This window comes from Rhea pennata, chromosome 17, assembly GCF_028389875.1.
Source record: "Rhea pennata isolate bPtePen1 chromosome 17, bPtePen1.pri, whole genome shotgun sequence".
NCBI classification, from domain to species: domain Eukaryota; kingdom Metazoa; phylum Chordata; class Aves; order Rheiformes; family Rheidae; genus Rhea; species Rhea pennata.
The window spans coordinates 5,937,342-5,953,658 of record NC_084679.1 but is presented as its reverse complement, the minus strand read 5'-3'; the positions used below and the strand labels follow the sequence as shown (position 1 = coordinate 5,953,658).

At 40.5% G+C, this 16,317-nt stretch overlaps 1 protein-coding gene across 1 annotated transcript in view; it reads left to right on the top strand.

Moving 5' to 3' along the window:
* TMEM132D (transmembrane protein 132D) overlaps positions 1-16,317 on the top strand; it is a 261,108-nt gene that overhangs the window by 161,077 nt on the left and 83,714 nt on the right. The window contains exon 4 of the mRNA XM_062590102.1: positions 6,105-6,288. Within this exon, the coding sequence (XP_062446086.1) occupies positions 6,105-6,288 (184 nt within the window). The remainder of the gene's footprint in view (positions 1-6,104; positions 6,289-16,317) is intronic.

Genomic DNA, 16,317 nt, shown 5'->3' with positions numbered 1-16,317 from the left:
TCCTGCTTTGTTTTTCTATCCTTCTTCCTTCATCTACATTTCTCTGAAGTTCATTTTCTACCTTTCTCTCATCCTTCTGCAACAGGTCATTCTTCCGTTTCTCTTGGTTATTTTTTACTTTGTTTTTTCCACTTTCCTCTTCCTGTTGTTGCCACCCAAAACCCGTCTAGGGGGGAAGCCAATACGTCACTCAGTTACACGCTCTCAGTAGCGCGGCAAAGCCGATAAAGATGACGGGCTTGTGGGGCTGCTAGGAGCGTGCTGCTGTCGGGGAGCGTGGGTGAGACGCTTGTGCGCCCGGGGGAGCGCGGAGGTTGCCAGGCAGGGGGGAAGCAAGTGCCGAAGGGAAGCGATCTTCCCAAACGCTCCTTGAGTTCCCCGTGACCCGTCGGCGGTTGGAGAGGAAACGAGTACAGCTAGAACACGCTTTAGTCAGGCTAATAGGAGTAATGGCTTATAGTTACAACTGGAGATGGAAAGAAAAAAATTGTGAAGCTGTTTTCAGAGAAGTTGTTTACATTTTAAAGAAAATTGCACAGAAGGAGCTTTTCAAAAAACTATCAGAAATAAATTGTTTCAGAAAATTATGGAGTTTTTTTTTTTTTTTTTTACAAAATGATAGTGTTTTGTTTTCTGTCCCCTTTGTTATGCCTTTATTCTGCATTTCATATCATTTTACGTTGTTTCCTAACACCCGGGGAAGAATTTGTATTTAACACGTGCTGCCACTGCGGACTCGGCACCGCGGCAGGACAGATGACAGCAAGCCTTTCCGGAGCCCAGCCGACGGAGCTGGGAAGAGCTGGCACACTGTTTTTATCTCGTGTGACAACATAACGTATTATCTTACTTTCACCCAAAGATTTGTACTTATTTTTAAATCAATTTATTTCTGAAATCACTGAGGACAGCTGCCACTTTGTGGAAGATAAATCATCTTACCCCTTTTTTATAGGCAAGTCATTTTCAGTTTAATTCTCTCTCCTGTAAAACGGGGATAAAGGTACTCACAGCAGCCCCTGGGTCTCGAAGGGTCAGCTGGGGTGATGACTGCCTTCTTTCATGCTGGAAAGTTTTCCCAGTTTTCCCTGGCAATATTTCTTCTGTTTCTGAGCGCCATCGAAGCAGCTCTCAGCCTGGCCGGTGCGGTGTTTCAGGCACGCGATGCGCTGGGGACTGGGCTACGTGCGCGGAGGTGAAAAAGAATCATGCTTTCCTTACTTTGTTCTCCCCTCTCCCCAAGGCTCCTTGATTAACATTCCTATTATATATCTTATTTAGTGTATTCACAGCTTTAGGCTTCTTGCGTCGGCCATAGTCTTCTAAAGACAGCGCTAAAACTTTATACATTGTATTATGAGAAACATTAAATGCCCAGTCATTTTAGTAGGTTCAGAATGAATCTTGTTGTGTTGTCTTTATGTACAGCCCACAGCTGATAGAGCAGGTAGCAAAAGCAGGACTGGGATGCTTGAACCAAGTGCCACTGCCAACAGCCCGTGGCTATGCTGGTATTTGTAGGATCTCTACTGGGAAACGATGTGTTGCAGGGCAAGCCAGCCTGAAAGACCTAGAAGAGCGGCTGGTTCTTTCCTTAAACAAACTTGCCATAACAGCATAGGTGTCAGGAGTTGGCCAAGGACCCTGGTGTCAGGCTGCCTGTTTTAACAGGACTCCCAGGCTTTTTTTTTTTTAATACATATATATATATATTTTTTTTTGTCTCAGTCAGGGATCTATCAGAAGAAATAGGTGCCGAGTGGCTCTCTGGATGCAGGAACTACTCCCCTAGAGGGAGGTCAGCGTTTCCCATTGATCATTGTTTGTCAGAGCTGCTTGATCTTCTGTTGGGCAGGAAATAAAACTTGGTTAAAGAATGTGATACAAATGTTCTTGTCATGTTCCTGGTCCTGGCTGGTGGGAGGAAAGACCAGCTTACATCATTGCAGCCAAGTTTTCTTTTTTTTTCTTCAGATTCTTCCCTGTCTACAGGTTGTAGTTGGGGCTGAGACTCTTTAGAAGTGTGTCTACACAGCACGGAGCTCAGCAGGGCTCTGTTCATGATGAGTGTTAATTGGCACCATCGTGAACTCTATTACAGTTTAACTCTCAACTCTAAACAATAAATTACAGATGTAGCAAAACCCTGTGTGATGGACCTGACTTTAAATTAGCATCAAGAACAGATTCACTTTGAATGGGTGTTGTGAACCTTTGGATTTGCGCATGCAAACTTTCTAATTGCATGGCCTCCCATATTGTAACTACCGGCGTTGCTGTACTCCCGGCAGCAATCGTGGTTTTAGTGTCAGTGAAAACTGGCTGCCAACATGCTATTGCGTTGTAGTCACCATGAAGCGTATGCCTACGTAGAGGAGGATTAGGCAGTAGGACATTTCAAGCAGCAGTGGCTGGTTACCCAGCAGAAATTTTACTGTTGGAAACTGAGTGTGCTAAAACATGCTCATGAAGACTGATGTTAGCAAACATGAAATGCGCAGAAGGTGAAAGTGTTGTTAACAAGCAGGATCTATGCCCATTGTACCAAGTAGCCTTGACCTAAAAGAAAAACCACAAATGCACTGATATTTCTGATGTGACTAAATTCTAATAATGATTTCTATTTGTGCAAATTTCTCCATTTACACTTTTTATACTGTATTTTCTGACGAGTAAGTAATGGTATTTCACAGATATGCAAAAAATAAGAGACTAATTTCCCCCACACACGTTATCAGTTCATATTAACTCCCACTGAAGCTTGGACAGTTTTCTGGTTCTTCTGCCATGCTGGGAATCGATAGATGGCATTTCTGTCTTCAGCTACCCAAGAGACACCGCACTCTCTAGGCAAAGCCTTTGGGATGTTTTGCAAGCTCTTTTGCAGATGTGACATCCTTTCCCTGCCTGTCCCCTTCTTCCTGTTTATTCACATGGGTAACTTTTTGGCTTAGTTCTGTATTGAGAGATACCAGTTGCTAAGAATAGCTTAGGAAGGCCTTTATCACTGTAAGCTGGGAAAAAAAAATCCATGGGAATTGTACACGGAAGGATCTCCAGAGTAGTGATGAGTAAAGTTCAAATAATGTAGTTAAACAGAAGTTCCTGACCTGGTGTTGACAGCCTGGGTCTGATTGTAGGTCATGGAATACTTCAGTATTTTTCTGTACACCTTCGGTAGCAGTAATGAGATTCTTACTGATTTTGAGGTGCTTTGTAACCTTGTCAGTTAGAGGTATCTAGTATTGCTAAGATGAATGGGTTGAAATACTTTCAATCAAAATCATTTTTAGTAGCAAGGTGCCTTTTTTTGCCACAAGACATGCTTCATTAAAGCACCAACTTTAAAAGAAAGATTAAAAGAAAGCTCTTCCAGTGTTTTGGAGATGCAGTAGCTCTAGCTGTGCTGTATGGGAGCTGTAGTTCAAGAAAATGAGGACCATGTTCATGTTTATGGGTCTGTGGGTCCCAATTAGATTGCATCTCCAAGGCAAACTATGACTAGAGACTTCCATAAAGCACTTCCTTCCCTCCCCAAGACGGGAGCCCAGGTGTGTCGCTGGAGATGCCCTTCCAGGTGCTTGGAAGGAGAATGAGAACATGAAGCATCTGAACTACCTCTCCCATAGGTCATTGCTACAATCCCTCCAAAGAGAAATATAAAAATGGGTCACCAAAACATTTTGGGTTCAGCAAAAATATGTCACTATTCAAATTTCTTCCTAAAATTCTAAAATTCCTTTTTTTTTTTTGTTTGGTATCAGCTCTCTTAACACACCAAAATAAATCTCTTACATTGCTTCCTCAGGTACAACTGTTTGTTTTTAGCTGGTCTTGATGCTGTGGCAATTCAGAGCAGTGTCAGAAGAAAGGGGATGTACTTGGAATAAAAAAAAATGTAAAGGAATAGAGGAAGGCAAAAATTTCTGTCCGTCCACTCCAGCTCTAACCATCTCTTTCCACTTCACTCTCCCTGTCTTTCCCATTCCCTTTCACTCCGCTTTCATTTTGCTAGGTTCTAAGCACTTTTCACTTTTTCTCCTAACCCCAACATTCCTGGCAAAGTTTAAGTCGATTCCCTTTTCCAGCAGTTATTTTGCAGCTGTCTTCCCTGTGGTCTGCTTGGGCACAGCAGTGCCTCCTGCCTGTGCCAGGACCCATTGCTGGTGCCAGCACCAATCCTGCAGGGCCAAGGGCTGGCAGGAGCAGACCCCATGGTAGTGATAGGCTGCAGAAAGGAACCCTGTAAAGAAGCACAAAGCCAAGGATCATTATATAAAGATTAAATTATTTCTCTAAACACAGAAACCATGATAGTTTATACTGTAAAAACAGAATCCCTGCCAGATATTTAAAGGTAATGCATTGCCTGTTCCTGTTCAAACAGTGAAGGCAACTGAGTTTCAATAGTCGCAGCAGTTTTCTGATCCTACCTAGGATGAAATAAGGCTGCATCAGTGCTAGTACAGAAGTTGGGCTCTTTTTTTCCTGACATGAAGAAATGCAAAAATAAACACAGTGTGTTCCATATTGGTTCCTTTTAAATTCTATCTAGGATAGCCAGGACTAAATACATCCATTAAAATCCAAACCTTAAAGATGATCAGATTAAACTTCTCAAGCAGCAGCCTTGGATGAAGCATTGGATTTAGCTCGAATGATAAAATGTCTGGGTATTTTGGGAGAAATTACAAACTGAGGCTGTTGTCATAATTGATCATTGTAAAAAATTCGCCTAGCTTTAGCAATTTTTCCACATCAGCTAGGAAAATCTGAGGAGGTTTGGGCATATTTTCCTGATTCTCTAATCGATTGCCAGCGATGTGTTCTCTTTCTACTAGCTGTGCTCGCCAACACAAGTGACCCTTCTGCGTTGTGCCATTCCTTCTCTGTCGGGGAATTATTCCCCATCTCCACACCCCAAAGGAAATTCCGCTTTTCCTTTCCCCTCCCTACAAACACTGAAGATCTTTTTGGCCTTCATCACTTCCAAAGTAAAAGCATTGCCATTCTCAATGTCCCCTGAATTTCTGCACTACTAGAGAATTCTGCACTCCTCGACAACTTAACAGTATATCAGAAAGTATTTTGGTGTCTCTATAAATGTCCTGGACTATAGAGTTCCCTTTGCCAAGATACACAGTAGAAACTTTACTGCATTACTTCTTATGCAGTAGATGATTTTATAACAAATTTTACAAGAATTGCACCTTTGAGCCCCTTTCTAACTTTCTCTTTTTAAATTTCTGCTTTATTCATGTATTCATGTTCCCATTTGACTGTGGTTTACTTGCTCAGTAAATTCCAGCCTCACAAAAAGCATGACATATAAAGGCAAAGCAGTATTAATACAGTATCAGTAAACCTATTATTGCCGCAGTATCCTGGAAAATCGCACATAGTAACATTTCATTCTTTTCTAACGTTTTTTACCCAAAGATCCTGGCTGGTTTGGCCCATATTAAGTAATCCAATTATGTAACTCTCCTTTCCCTCAACAGACTAAAAATATTATTCGCAGTTTTAATGAAAACAAAACTGAGCTTCATTCGCAGTAAGGTAGCAGCATCTCTAAAGACTGATTCCAGGTTTCCTCATCCTGCCCTGCTTCACTGACCCCAGCCTGAGCTTGACATCTGTTCCATGACTCTCTTTTTAAAAAGCAGATGATGCTTTTAATGCAGTCATTTCACATTTCAAGGGGTGAGTCTCTTTAGATTTGCTCATATGTTGCTTTGACAGGGAAGAACTAGTTTACTCAGTAATAAGAGAGGCTTGGAGTCAGATTTTTTAAGCTGTGCAGTTAACTCGCATGTAGCTTTACCCTTAGCTTTACCTTGATCTGCTTTCCTTTCTCTATCTGTAAAATGTTGCAGTACTTAGCAATCCGTTTCACAGTGTGTTACTAAGCCACTTGAATGTATGGGAAGTGCCCTGAGATCTTAAGATAAGTGCAAATGATTAATTCATTATTAAATTCATCATCCCACCAAATCGTCTCTTTGGAAGAGTCTTAATCCGATGTTTTATTAATATAAAAGCAGTTTTATTTCTAGCTCATCACTCATGTGAATGGAACCTTTCTTTTTCTTTCTTTCTTGTAGTGCGGATGGTCCTTCCTCTGAAATCATGCAGATTGATTTTGAAATTGAAGATCTTACTGACCTGCCTGAGACCCAGCTCATCACATGGCAGGTAGAATATCCTGGAGATACAACATCTGATCTAGGAATCTCCAAGATCTACGTAAGCCAGAAGGACTTGGTAGGAGTTCTCCCTTTGGCTATGGTAAGAAATTATCTGGTGTTCTGCAAGTTTTTAATATTGCATTACAGCTCTGGAGTCTGAGAGATGCAAGTGATCTGCCTGAAGGAGAGGGGGGCAGTTCCAGCACTGCGAGCAAATAGATTCTAACTTCTGAAGTTTTGTCCTATTTATTGATGAGTGTGTGCATGAGAGCAAACTACAGGTACTCAGGAAAGGCCCAGTCATGCTTTCTTTGACCAGTATAATGACTTCATGGGGGCAGAGACCACTTTTGTGCATATTTTGTATTCGGACCTCACTCCTGATGTTGCATGAAGTGGTATCCTTGGACACATAGTTCAGTGTAGTATTTGTCTTACTTGAATCACAAATAGTTTTACATTTTGTCTAGTATTTAAGCATTTCCTGAATCCAGTTGCTTTTGAATTCTGACTCTATTCAGCTAAGAGTAAAAGAAGAAATAAAAGTCATGGCATGACTTTTGAATAATTTTTAATTACCTGAGGAACAAAAAATACATATAGCCAACTATCTATTTTACACAACTGCATTTTAGTGGGTTACTTCACCATCACAGTACAAGCTCCAGGGCTTGAAAAGCACCTGATCCTTCATTCAGTCTTGGTCTTTTCTAAAAAATGGTTCCAGACTCCAATTAGAAATATTTTTTCTTGAGTTTTCTCTTCTCTCCCCTTCACATTTCTTCATTTTCAGGAGTGAAGTATAGTTGTCTGAGTTCTGACTGCCCCATTTTTGCTCTTGGGCCATCTATTAGAAAATATTGACAAATTATTTAGCACTGAAAGCAAAACAAAAATCAATCCCAGATCATTTTTAAAAATGTAACTTGGATGGTTGCCTAGTGATTACCAGTTAATTATGCCCTTACTGAAGGTGGTTCTCTGCACTTCCAAACTATGCAGAGCTGATAAGAGCTATTATTGTACTTTACCAACTTTAGAACTACTCAGATGTTACAATGCTTTATTTCACTGGAAAGTATTTCATCATTTTTTAATGGCTCTAGCTTCACTACTGGTGCGTATATCACAATTAAACAGGTGTCTCCTTTTGAAATTGTGGACATCTAACAGACCAGTGCTGTGTTTTCAGCGCCTTTGCTTTGCTTTGCTGTTTTCATGGACTAGTTCTCGCTATTGAACAGTGCGTGATCTCCGCTGGTGTGTTGGAAGAGAGGAGGCTTTTGGGTGTGCAGATTGGACCCTGCTGTGCAGTTGCACAAGTTCTGGGATGTGGAAGGCTGAGGTGCTAGAAGTGAGCTGATTTACATAACCTGCATTCTTGGTTTTTGTTTCACTCCATCCTTTAATGAGGAGATCAAACTATTTTCCTAATGATTGCAATGGTTGCAGAAAACACTGGTTCATCTCCCACGATCCTGCTAAGCAATGTAGTTGCCAAACAGTCCTTAAGAATAAAGAGAAATTCTCCTGGCAGTTGCTACAGATCAGTTCACTCTCTTCATTTCCTTTAAAAGATGTAAAAATCAGTCCATTTTTTGAGAAGCACAGAATTCTGCACTCAAAGGTCATATAAAGCCTATAAAGTTGTCAGCTGGTGACATTTTACAAGGCAACAGGTGTTGGGATAATGGGTAACAGAGAAAGCAAAGATGAATGACAGGGGTCCCCTAATCACTGACAGACTGGGAATAGTTTTAACCTTCCCTGCATTAACTGGAGTGACAGGGAAAGAACTCCAGGGTATCACAAATCTCCAGATCTTTGCAGTACCTCACTTTATACTTAGTAAATGATGATTCAGGTGCAGACCTTTCAATATGTGTAACTTTTATTAGTGTGGTACTTCAGATTTCCCTGTGACCTTATCGAAGCCAATTTGTAATTCCCAAATTTAAAATTTTTTAAGTGAAAAATACTCTTTAGCCTAGGAAGAACTACAATGAAATCGGTGTTATGTTGCTTGTCCAGAGATTGGGCTTAATTTGGGTTAGTGTTGCTGGCTTCTTTGTGGAACATGTAGTTTCATGTTTAGAAGCACCAAACAGAATTGCTGTTGAATATTTCAATTACAAGTTAAATTTTAAAAAGAACAACTTTACTGCTTTAACATTAGACAGAGCTCTGTTTTCTGATAGACTCACACATACCACCTCTGCCCCATTTTTTGTATTCTGTAGTCTTCCGTGATAACAATCAGGGATTTGTAAATTGCAAAGCAGAATATTGGTCATTTTAGAGCTTCTAATGTCTTTTTTTAAGTTACAAAATACTGCAATGGAAAAGGATGTAGATATCAATGTGAAGATGCTCTGGCAATGCAGCAGAATGTAGCTTCTGCTGAAATTATTAGGATACTTGATGCAATCACCTTACCCTTCTCCAGTGCATAATTTCTTCCTATGGCATATTCGTATTCCAGCTTTTGAGACTCCTTCAGGGCTCTCCACAAATACCAGCAGCACCAAGCCACAGCAGAGCACTCTAGGATGCTGATGAGAAAATCTGTACGATGTATTTTGTGGATGTGTGGGTACCACAAAGACTGATATTTCTGTCACTTTAATAACCCCTATTCTAATTTCAAAGTGTAACACAACCCCTCTTGGTAAACCGCGCATGGGCCCCAAGCCTGCCTTTGATAGCAGAATGGGAATGCCTGGGAGAAGCCTTAATTTGAGAACATAGTAAGATCCTTGCTTTTAGCACCTGTTTGGATATTGGCAACGCATGATCCTTTCCCTTAATCCTGATGAAATACAGGCAACGATGTTTATCCAGGGTTATAAAAAGTTATTGACTTTTACCACGATTGCTTTGCAGTGTTTCTTTCAGCCACATAGACATGTCTTACCTTGTTGGCAGAAACCAAAACACTCACTAAACCACAGTGGATGATGTAGATATTTGTACGAGGTATTATTCTTGGCCAGCATAGCTCCTGCTGTCTCTCGCGTGTCCCTCGCACAGCCGCCTATCTAACCCCCTCCCATGCCACAGCCAGCCCTGCCACCAAGGGGTCTGCATCCATCCGTGCTGCGTGGTAAAGGTCCTGGGCGAGGACATGCAGGGTGACCCAGGGCCTCTGCAAACAATGGGGGCTTTATCTGGAGAGAGAAGCCTGGACACGGGAGGCTCCACAGCAAGTATTGAATATTTGGTCTCGGCTTTGGGGGGAAGGAAAAAAAGTCCCAAGTGAATAGAGAAAAATCTTTTATATCTTTCATGTTTTGTAGTCAACTAATACCCATTAATTCCCTTTAAACTTAATTCTCTTGAAATTCATCAGTAATAAGATATCTGTTGAGGCACAAAACCCAGAAACCTCTTAAGACCTTTGAAACATGACATGAAAAGCATACAGACCATTTGTTCCTTACCTGCCAAGAGCATGGCAAACTGCTGAGGTTTCTGAGCTGAGGACTGGCACAGTAGTGTGACAGCCAGTGAGAATACCCGCATGAATTTTCTAGACATATGACATTATTTTTTATTGTCATACTAAAGAATCAGTTTTCAATTCTTACTTGACTTCTTCCTGGCATTTCTTCGCTATTTTATTTCCCTCTTGTTTCGTTAAGTAATGAGTGGCACAAGTTTAATCACTCAAATTGTACATTTGCTGTTATTGATTATCGTTGCTTTTTACACATTCTGTCAGCTCTTTCATAATTGTGGTGTTCACCTTTTGTTGAACCTTAATGATTAGGTGAGCATGAGAGACACAAGAGCTCCGTAGCCATCTGTGTACATACAAGATAATCCCTATTGAGAAAGGCAGAGGGCAGATCTGACATACTGGTAAATGGATAAGCAGAAATCTGTTCTGTAAATAATAACAAAAATGGTGAATAATAAAATACCTGTGATGGTTCTTAACCAGATCTTAATCTCTAAATCATCTGTGTATATGCCTGAAACCTTTTCTGTCTGTGCCCTCTCTTTATTTAATAATGTAGTAAGGCATCAGGGCAAAATGCCAGTTGTATAAACCCTATAGATGGAGGTGTTGCTCCAAAGATTGAAAAAATCTCTTACTAGAGTAGTCCTTTGTCTAGAAAATATACTGTGTTAACTTTACTTTCCTCCAAAATACAAACCTAAAACATCTGCAGCATGCTCAGTGTCCCTTCAGAAATTTCTTGGAAAGGTTGCAGGTTCCTGACCTTCAGTTTTTTGTTTAGCTGTTGTCCTACGTAAGTATTTTAGACTTACAACCCCAGAAGTTAAATTTAAAGCCAGCCTGACGCAGTTAGACAACTATAGTTGCCCTGATGTCCAAGGCATTATTCAGTTTAAAGTAGTGGCTATGGACCAAATATTTCAGGTGGTGGCAGGACACAGGAAGCAGATGAAGAAGCTGGGTGGGTGGATGATGAGTTGCCTTGAGTCTGTGAATCTGGGTTGCTTTCTTGAAAGACTCCCCAGGCCTCATGAACAGGTCTTAATGCTAGTTGTGATAGACTGCCTGCATGGCCTATGCAGCTAGGAGACAACAGAAAAGTTTTGCCTTCCAAAGCATGAAACCATAAGCACTTCCAAGTCCATCATAGCAGGGGCTGAGTAGTCCTTGATTACCTTGTGCAATTGTGGTATTAATGTTTCAGAGTTGATAATTCAGCTTTGTTTCTGACCAGAGAATCTCACTAATTAATCTCACTGGCAGGCAGAGCAGCTTGCTGGGCACTAGGGCCAAATTAGCAGGTTTCACCTTTCTCAGGAGCTAGAAGCCCCTGGTTGGGCCTTCATCAGCTTTATGCCCATACATTCACTGGGTGTTTGTCTGTCCTTCCTTTTGAGAGCATGTTTGCAATCTAGTCAAGATCAACCTAAAAGTTAATTGTATTATTAGCAAAGTGAAATGGGCAGGAAGAAATGATGGGTTTTGAAATACGGCTCACAGAGCAGCAGGGAGGTTGCAGCCTGGCAGAGGCAAGAACTCTGAAGACGGCCCCTGTCCCTGCCAGCCATGTGGTAGCTGGCAAAGGGGGACAGCGAGCAGTGAGTTGCAGACTTGTATTAGCAACTGAGCTTCCATGATCTCTCTGGTTTTGGCCCACTATTTATGATACTCCAGTGGAGCAACATCAGCCTCCAAGCGAGTCAAGTGAGCTGTAAGGCAGAGCGAGATTTAAATCAAACATAAAAAGAAATTCTGAGAGGAGACTCCAAATTTATGACAACTTTACAGCAACCAAAGTCCAGCTCATTACTTCACAGCAACCAGGTCGTGACAAGGGTGAAGAGTTATTCCTATTCATCTGATGCCACCAAGGAGTTCCAACCGGGAGAACCATCGCTGCCCTCAGAAACATGTGCACAAACACTCCACTCTCTTTTTGCAGGGGAAAACTGCTTCCATGCAATCAAGCTGACCTATTTTTAAGTTGTCATAAAGGTGATTTAAGCGAACTTGGGTGAGCTGTCATGAAGTAGGCAATGTGTGGGGTTAGTAAACTCCCTTTCCTTCTAAACTAGCACCACCGTTTTTGCAACGTTTGTGTCGCTACAGCTATACCGTTGTACAAAACATAACTGGAATATTTATTTTACAAGGTTAAGTGAATAAAATAGATGTAAAAAAGTAAGTATTGCCTTTATTTTTCAGGCAGAAGTATTTTCTGCCTAGCATGTCTAGCATGAAGTCTAGAACATGCTAGAAGTCTAGCATGTTGCAAACTTCGTATATAAGTTAACATTTTGTGAATAGATCTGTTTTGGTATATCTTAGGACAGCTATCACAGCATCATTGACTGCAAACCTATGCTCCTATTGTAGATGATCATGTTCGTGTCCTCAAACCCATTGGACCCATTTTGGCTTCTGAGCAGTTATGTTTATAGCAGTCATATTAAATTATATCTGAAACCCAAACAACAGTATAACATTATACCTTTTAGATAATTTATTGTTTTGACTTGTTCCTGATGTTCTTTATAAAAATTTAACAAAAATGTTGACAGGAAGTAAACTGTTCTACATAGCATCAGCATAAGAAGCTGGAGAAATAAAACAAATAAGTAAATAAATCGCTACTGCAGAGAGGATATCTATTATACAGAAAGTGTTCCATTATTAAAATAATTTCTAATAATTACAGGAATCAGCTGCCATGGCAGTGCTAGTCACTGCAGGATTTTTAAAATGCTTAAGGTATTAATGCCCTTATGAATAAATTTATCTGAATCATTTCATTTTTATTTAGTGCTGTTTGTGTTCTGGTAGAGCCTAGATATCTAGCTCAATGAAATTCTCTCCATAATTGGACTTTGCACTGTATATTACTGCGTTTCATTCTGTTTCTATTTCCTGAATCTTTTGTTTTATCTGGTTCTTCTTATTTAATAATCCAAACCTCAGTTTTGCCAGTGCTTCCCAAACTGATATCATTTGCAAATTTCAGAAGTAGTCTCTTGCTTCTTGTTCGTTTTTGAAAGCAGTAAATAAAATTTGACCCGAGGCGAGCTCTAGAACATGGTTGCATCAGCTCAGACAAACAGGCTATCTTACTAACTGTCAATCTCCTAGTTCTGGCTGTCTCCAAAACCCAGCGATTTGGATTGGTTCTCTGTGATTCGAGCAACTTCAGCAGCAAGGACTTTGTATTTAGAGGGCAGTCAGTAATTCTTTTTGTGATGCATGTCACCAGATTAGATTCTGATTCACATTCTAATGACTGTAACGAGCCTGTACAGCTAAAAGACGAAAATGTTTCAGCCAGTAAAGTAAACGCAAAATAAATAACCTGTTATGCTTCAAAAACTAATTGAATCACAGGTATCTGAACCTGAGACATTTGTCTCATCTATAGATGTCAATTATTTATCCTTTTCAGGGTATTAGATATTGGCATCTATCTGTGACCACATCAGTCTGGAGCAGGCACGTGAGTATGGCAATTCTGGTATTCCTACATGACTGTGTTCAAGAAGAAAATTACTCAATTACAAGGAGGCTGATTATATGAAGTGATTTTCCAATTAGACTTGCCCTTTGAAAATGGCTTGGTTTGGTCTTCAATTTACTATTGTATTATTGTTATTCTTTTTATTGTTCTAAACTCTGGCCTTGCTCTGTCAGGCTTCTGTTGTCTAAATACCAACAAATTGACAGACGTGTGAGTCACTAGCAGAGCATTTTGTTTTACATACAGAGAATGAAATGTGAAAATAATACATGCACTGGGCAATCAAAGATGCTTTCTGCCTTATCTCCATAATCCAACAAATAGCCTTTTCCCCAGATTTTTCATTCCAGAATTAATGAAGAAACTGGTGGTTTTCACATTTGAAATAACAAGTAATAGCTCTTATACCTTTAGAATTAGACATTTCATTGACCTGTTGAGCAAGCAATGAAATAGCAATTGCAGTCGCTGCAATGTCAATGCAGACATTTTGCTACTTGAATTTGCAAGCAAAAAAAACCAACAAAAGCAGGTTTGTCACTTTAATACATTTTTTTTTCTTCTCATAGTTACTATGGTGTCATGGAAAAGGATCTTGATGTTTTTGTTGTTCGCAGTGTTTAAGACAGGAGGTTAGAAATCTTGTTTTTGTATTTGGAGCTGTGGTACTAGCTGAATAACACTGTAATCACCTGTAGGTAACAGTCGCCTGGTTTTTGTCTGAGTCAGGGAATGAGTAATGAGGACTTGGACCGGCTGCCAGCAAAGCTGCTGACAGCCACACAATTTGATGTGGACCATCGAAAATTGGGTCCCCTAGAGGAGAAAGAACAAACACAAGGATATTTTTCTTATGAATTAAAGCCTAAGAAAAATGGCTTTGCATAACAGCTGCTGTTCTCTCATAAGTGTGAGCTACGTACAGTTTTCTGGACAAGATGCATGCAAGTTTGCATGAGACAAGTGCAAACCTTTAGTCCTGTCAGGTTTTCTGTGTTGCTTTGAAGCTGTTGTGATGAGGTATCGAAGGACCAGGGAAAGCACTGCAGATACTGACTTTAGAGCAAGTTCCATGTAGAACTAGTCCCTGCTTCAGTGGACACAAGGTTTGAAAGGCCTGGCTCAGCCATCATTATTCTACTCCAGTTTCATATTATGGTAAAGCTGTTGGTATTAAAAATGTTGTGAGTTTATAAAAGGAGTATTTTGGTGGTGATCTGAGTTCTCAGAATCAAGTTTTTGTAAATATTTGATCATTTAGATGCCTTTTTGGCTGGCTCAGTTTAAGGCAGCTGAAAGGGACCCCATTTTAGTAGTTAAATGCTTTGCATAATTTTAAGAGCAAGACGTTTTAAGATGTCTCACATTGTGTACCCAGAATCACTAGTAATCGCTGAAAATCTTGCCTCTAATTTTGGTTATTTTTCCAATACTCATACATCCATTATTAACCAGAGTTGGTTACTATTAAAGATGTTTCAAAAGGTTTCTTTTTATCCCCCCTTTTTAGCCATGGATGATGTTGCTTACTTATATTGAAATACGGTCAGACTGGGTTTATAGAAAACAGATTAGTGCCTTCTGTTCTTCTTTTGTTTTATGTCAACTTTCATTCGCAGAATTTTGTTAACACATTGTTGCCATACAAAGATAGTAAATATTGCAAAGAAATCTTTAATTCTCACAGCTAAATGGTTTTCACTGAAATAAATTTTTAAAAAAAGATCACAGGAAGTTTTCTTCCTTAGTAGTGCTTAGTTTTGGCAAAGGTGGTTGCATCAGGATTCAGGTTACAGTGATTTAAAAGCATTCCTTGAAATGCATGGTCATTAAAGCGTGCCCCTGTGTCCCTTCCTCTCCCTTCCTTTTTCATCAGAGAATCTTTCTAAAGAGTAGTTAGGATCATTGGATAATTTAGGTTGGAAGGCACCTCTAGAGGGTATCTTGTCCAGCTCCCTGCTCAGAGATCAGGTTGCTCAGGGCCGTATCCATTTGAGTCTTAAATACCTCCAACGATGAAGATCCCACAACCTCTCTAGTCAACCTGTTCCAGTATTTGACCACTCTCACAGTAAAATGGTTTTTCCTTGTATCTAACTGGAATTTCCCATGTTCTAAATTTTGTCGCTTGCCTCTCATCCCATTGCCATGCATCTCCAAGAAGGGTCTCGCTCCATCTTCTCTGCATCCTCTGATCCCGTAGCTGTAGATGGCAGTGAGGACTCCTCTTTGCCTTCTCTTCTTGAGGCTGAACAGGTTTAGCTCTCCTCACCTTCCCTCAGATGTCCTGGGCTCCAGCCCTCAGCTGGCTTGGTGGCCCTTCGCTGGATTTCCAGCAGCATATTACTACCCTTGGCTTGAGCTACAGGCTTGGTTCACTTCCCATTTCTTTATAGTTGGGGTTTTACACTTTTGGCTTAATGAAAGGAATGTGGCCTTGATTAGTTCCCTTCAGATTAGTGATCTGAATAAAATGTAGCTGAAAAAGAAGCAGCAAGTATCATGTTTCTGAACTAGATCCATCACCATCACAATGCTGCTTGAGCAAAGCAGGCGATTATCCTTCTTTTCCATTTCTTGATTTTTTTTCTTTTTTTGTGTGTTCTGTGATTTTTAGGTGCTGTTTAGGGGTTGGGATTTTTTAAGGATTAAAGCTTTTGAAATTATTTATTTACAAGCTATGAAAATCTCCCCAAAACGGATTTTAACAAGTGTGTAATTGGATAATTTGACAACTGGTAAGCTGAAGCCCCAGAGATCACGAATTACACTTCACTGCAGAATAGTCGTTCTTCATGTAGAATTAATTTGATTTCCTCCAGATTACAAGCAGTAAGAAGAGTAGTCAATTAAGAGAATTATTCTCTGTGTTTCCCATCCTGCTTTTAATTGCCAGCCAGGGGTATTAAGAATTCCTTTTCCTTGTGAGATGTCCTAGAGGCAGGAAGCCAGAGAGGGGATGAGGGACTCTGGATTAAATGCTGGCGCAGGATTCAGGAGAAATGACCACGGACTTTGAGGGGGGCTTAGGCTCTACTTTCGGAGCACTGGTTATCCATGGGGCCTGCAAGCTGCCGAGTTTGCTGGAGGCAGACAGCAAAAGCCACGTCTTCCAGTGGCATCGCCAAATGGAGCAGCGCTTCCTCCTTCTCCCCCAGTCC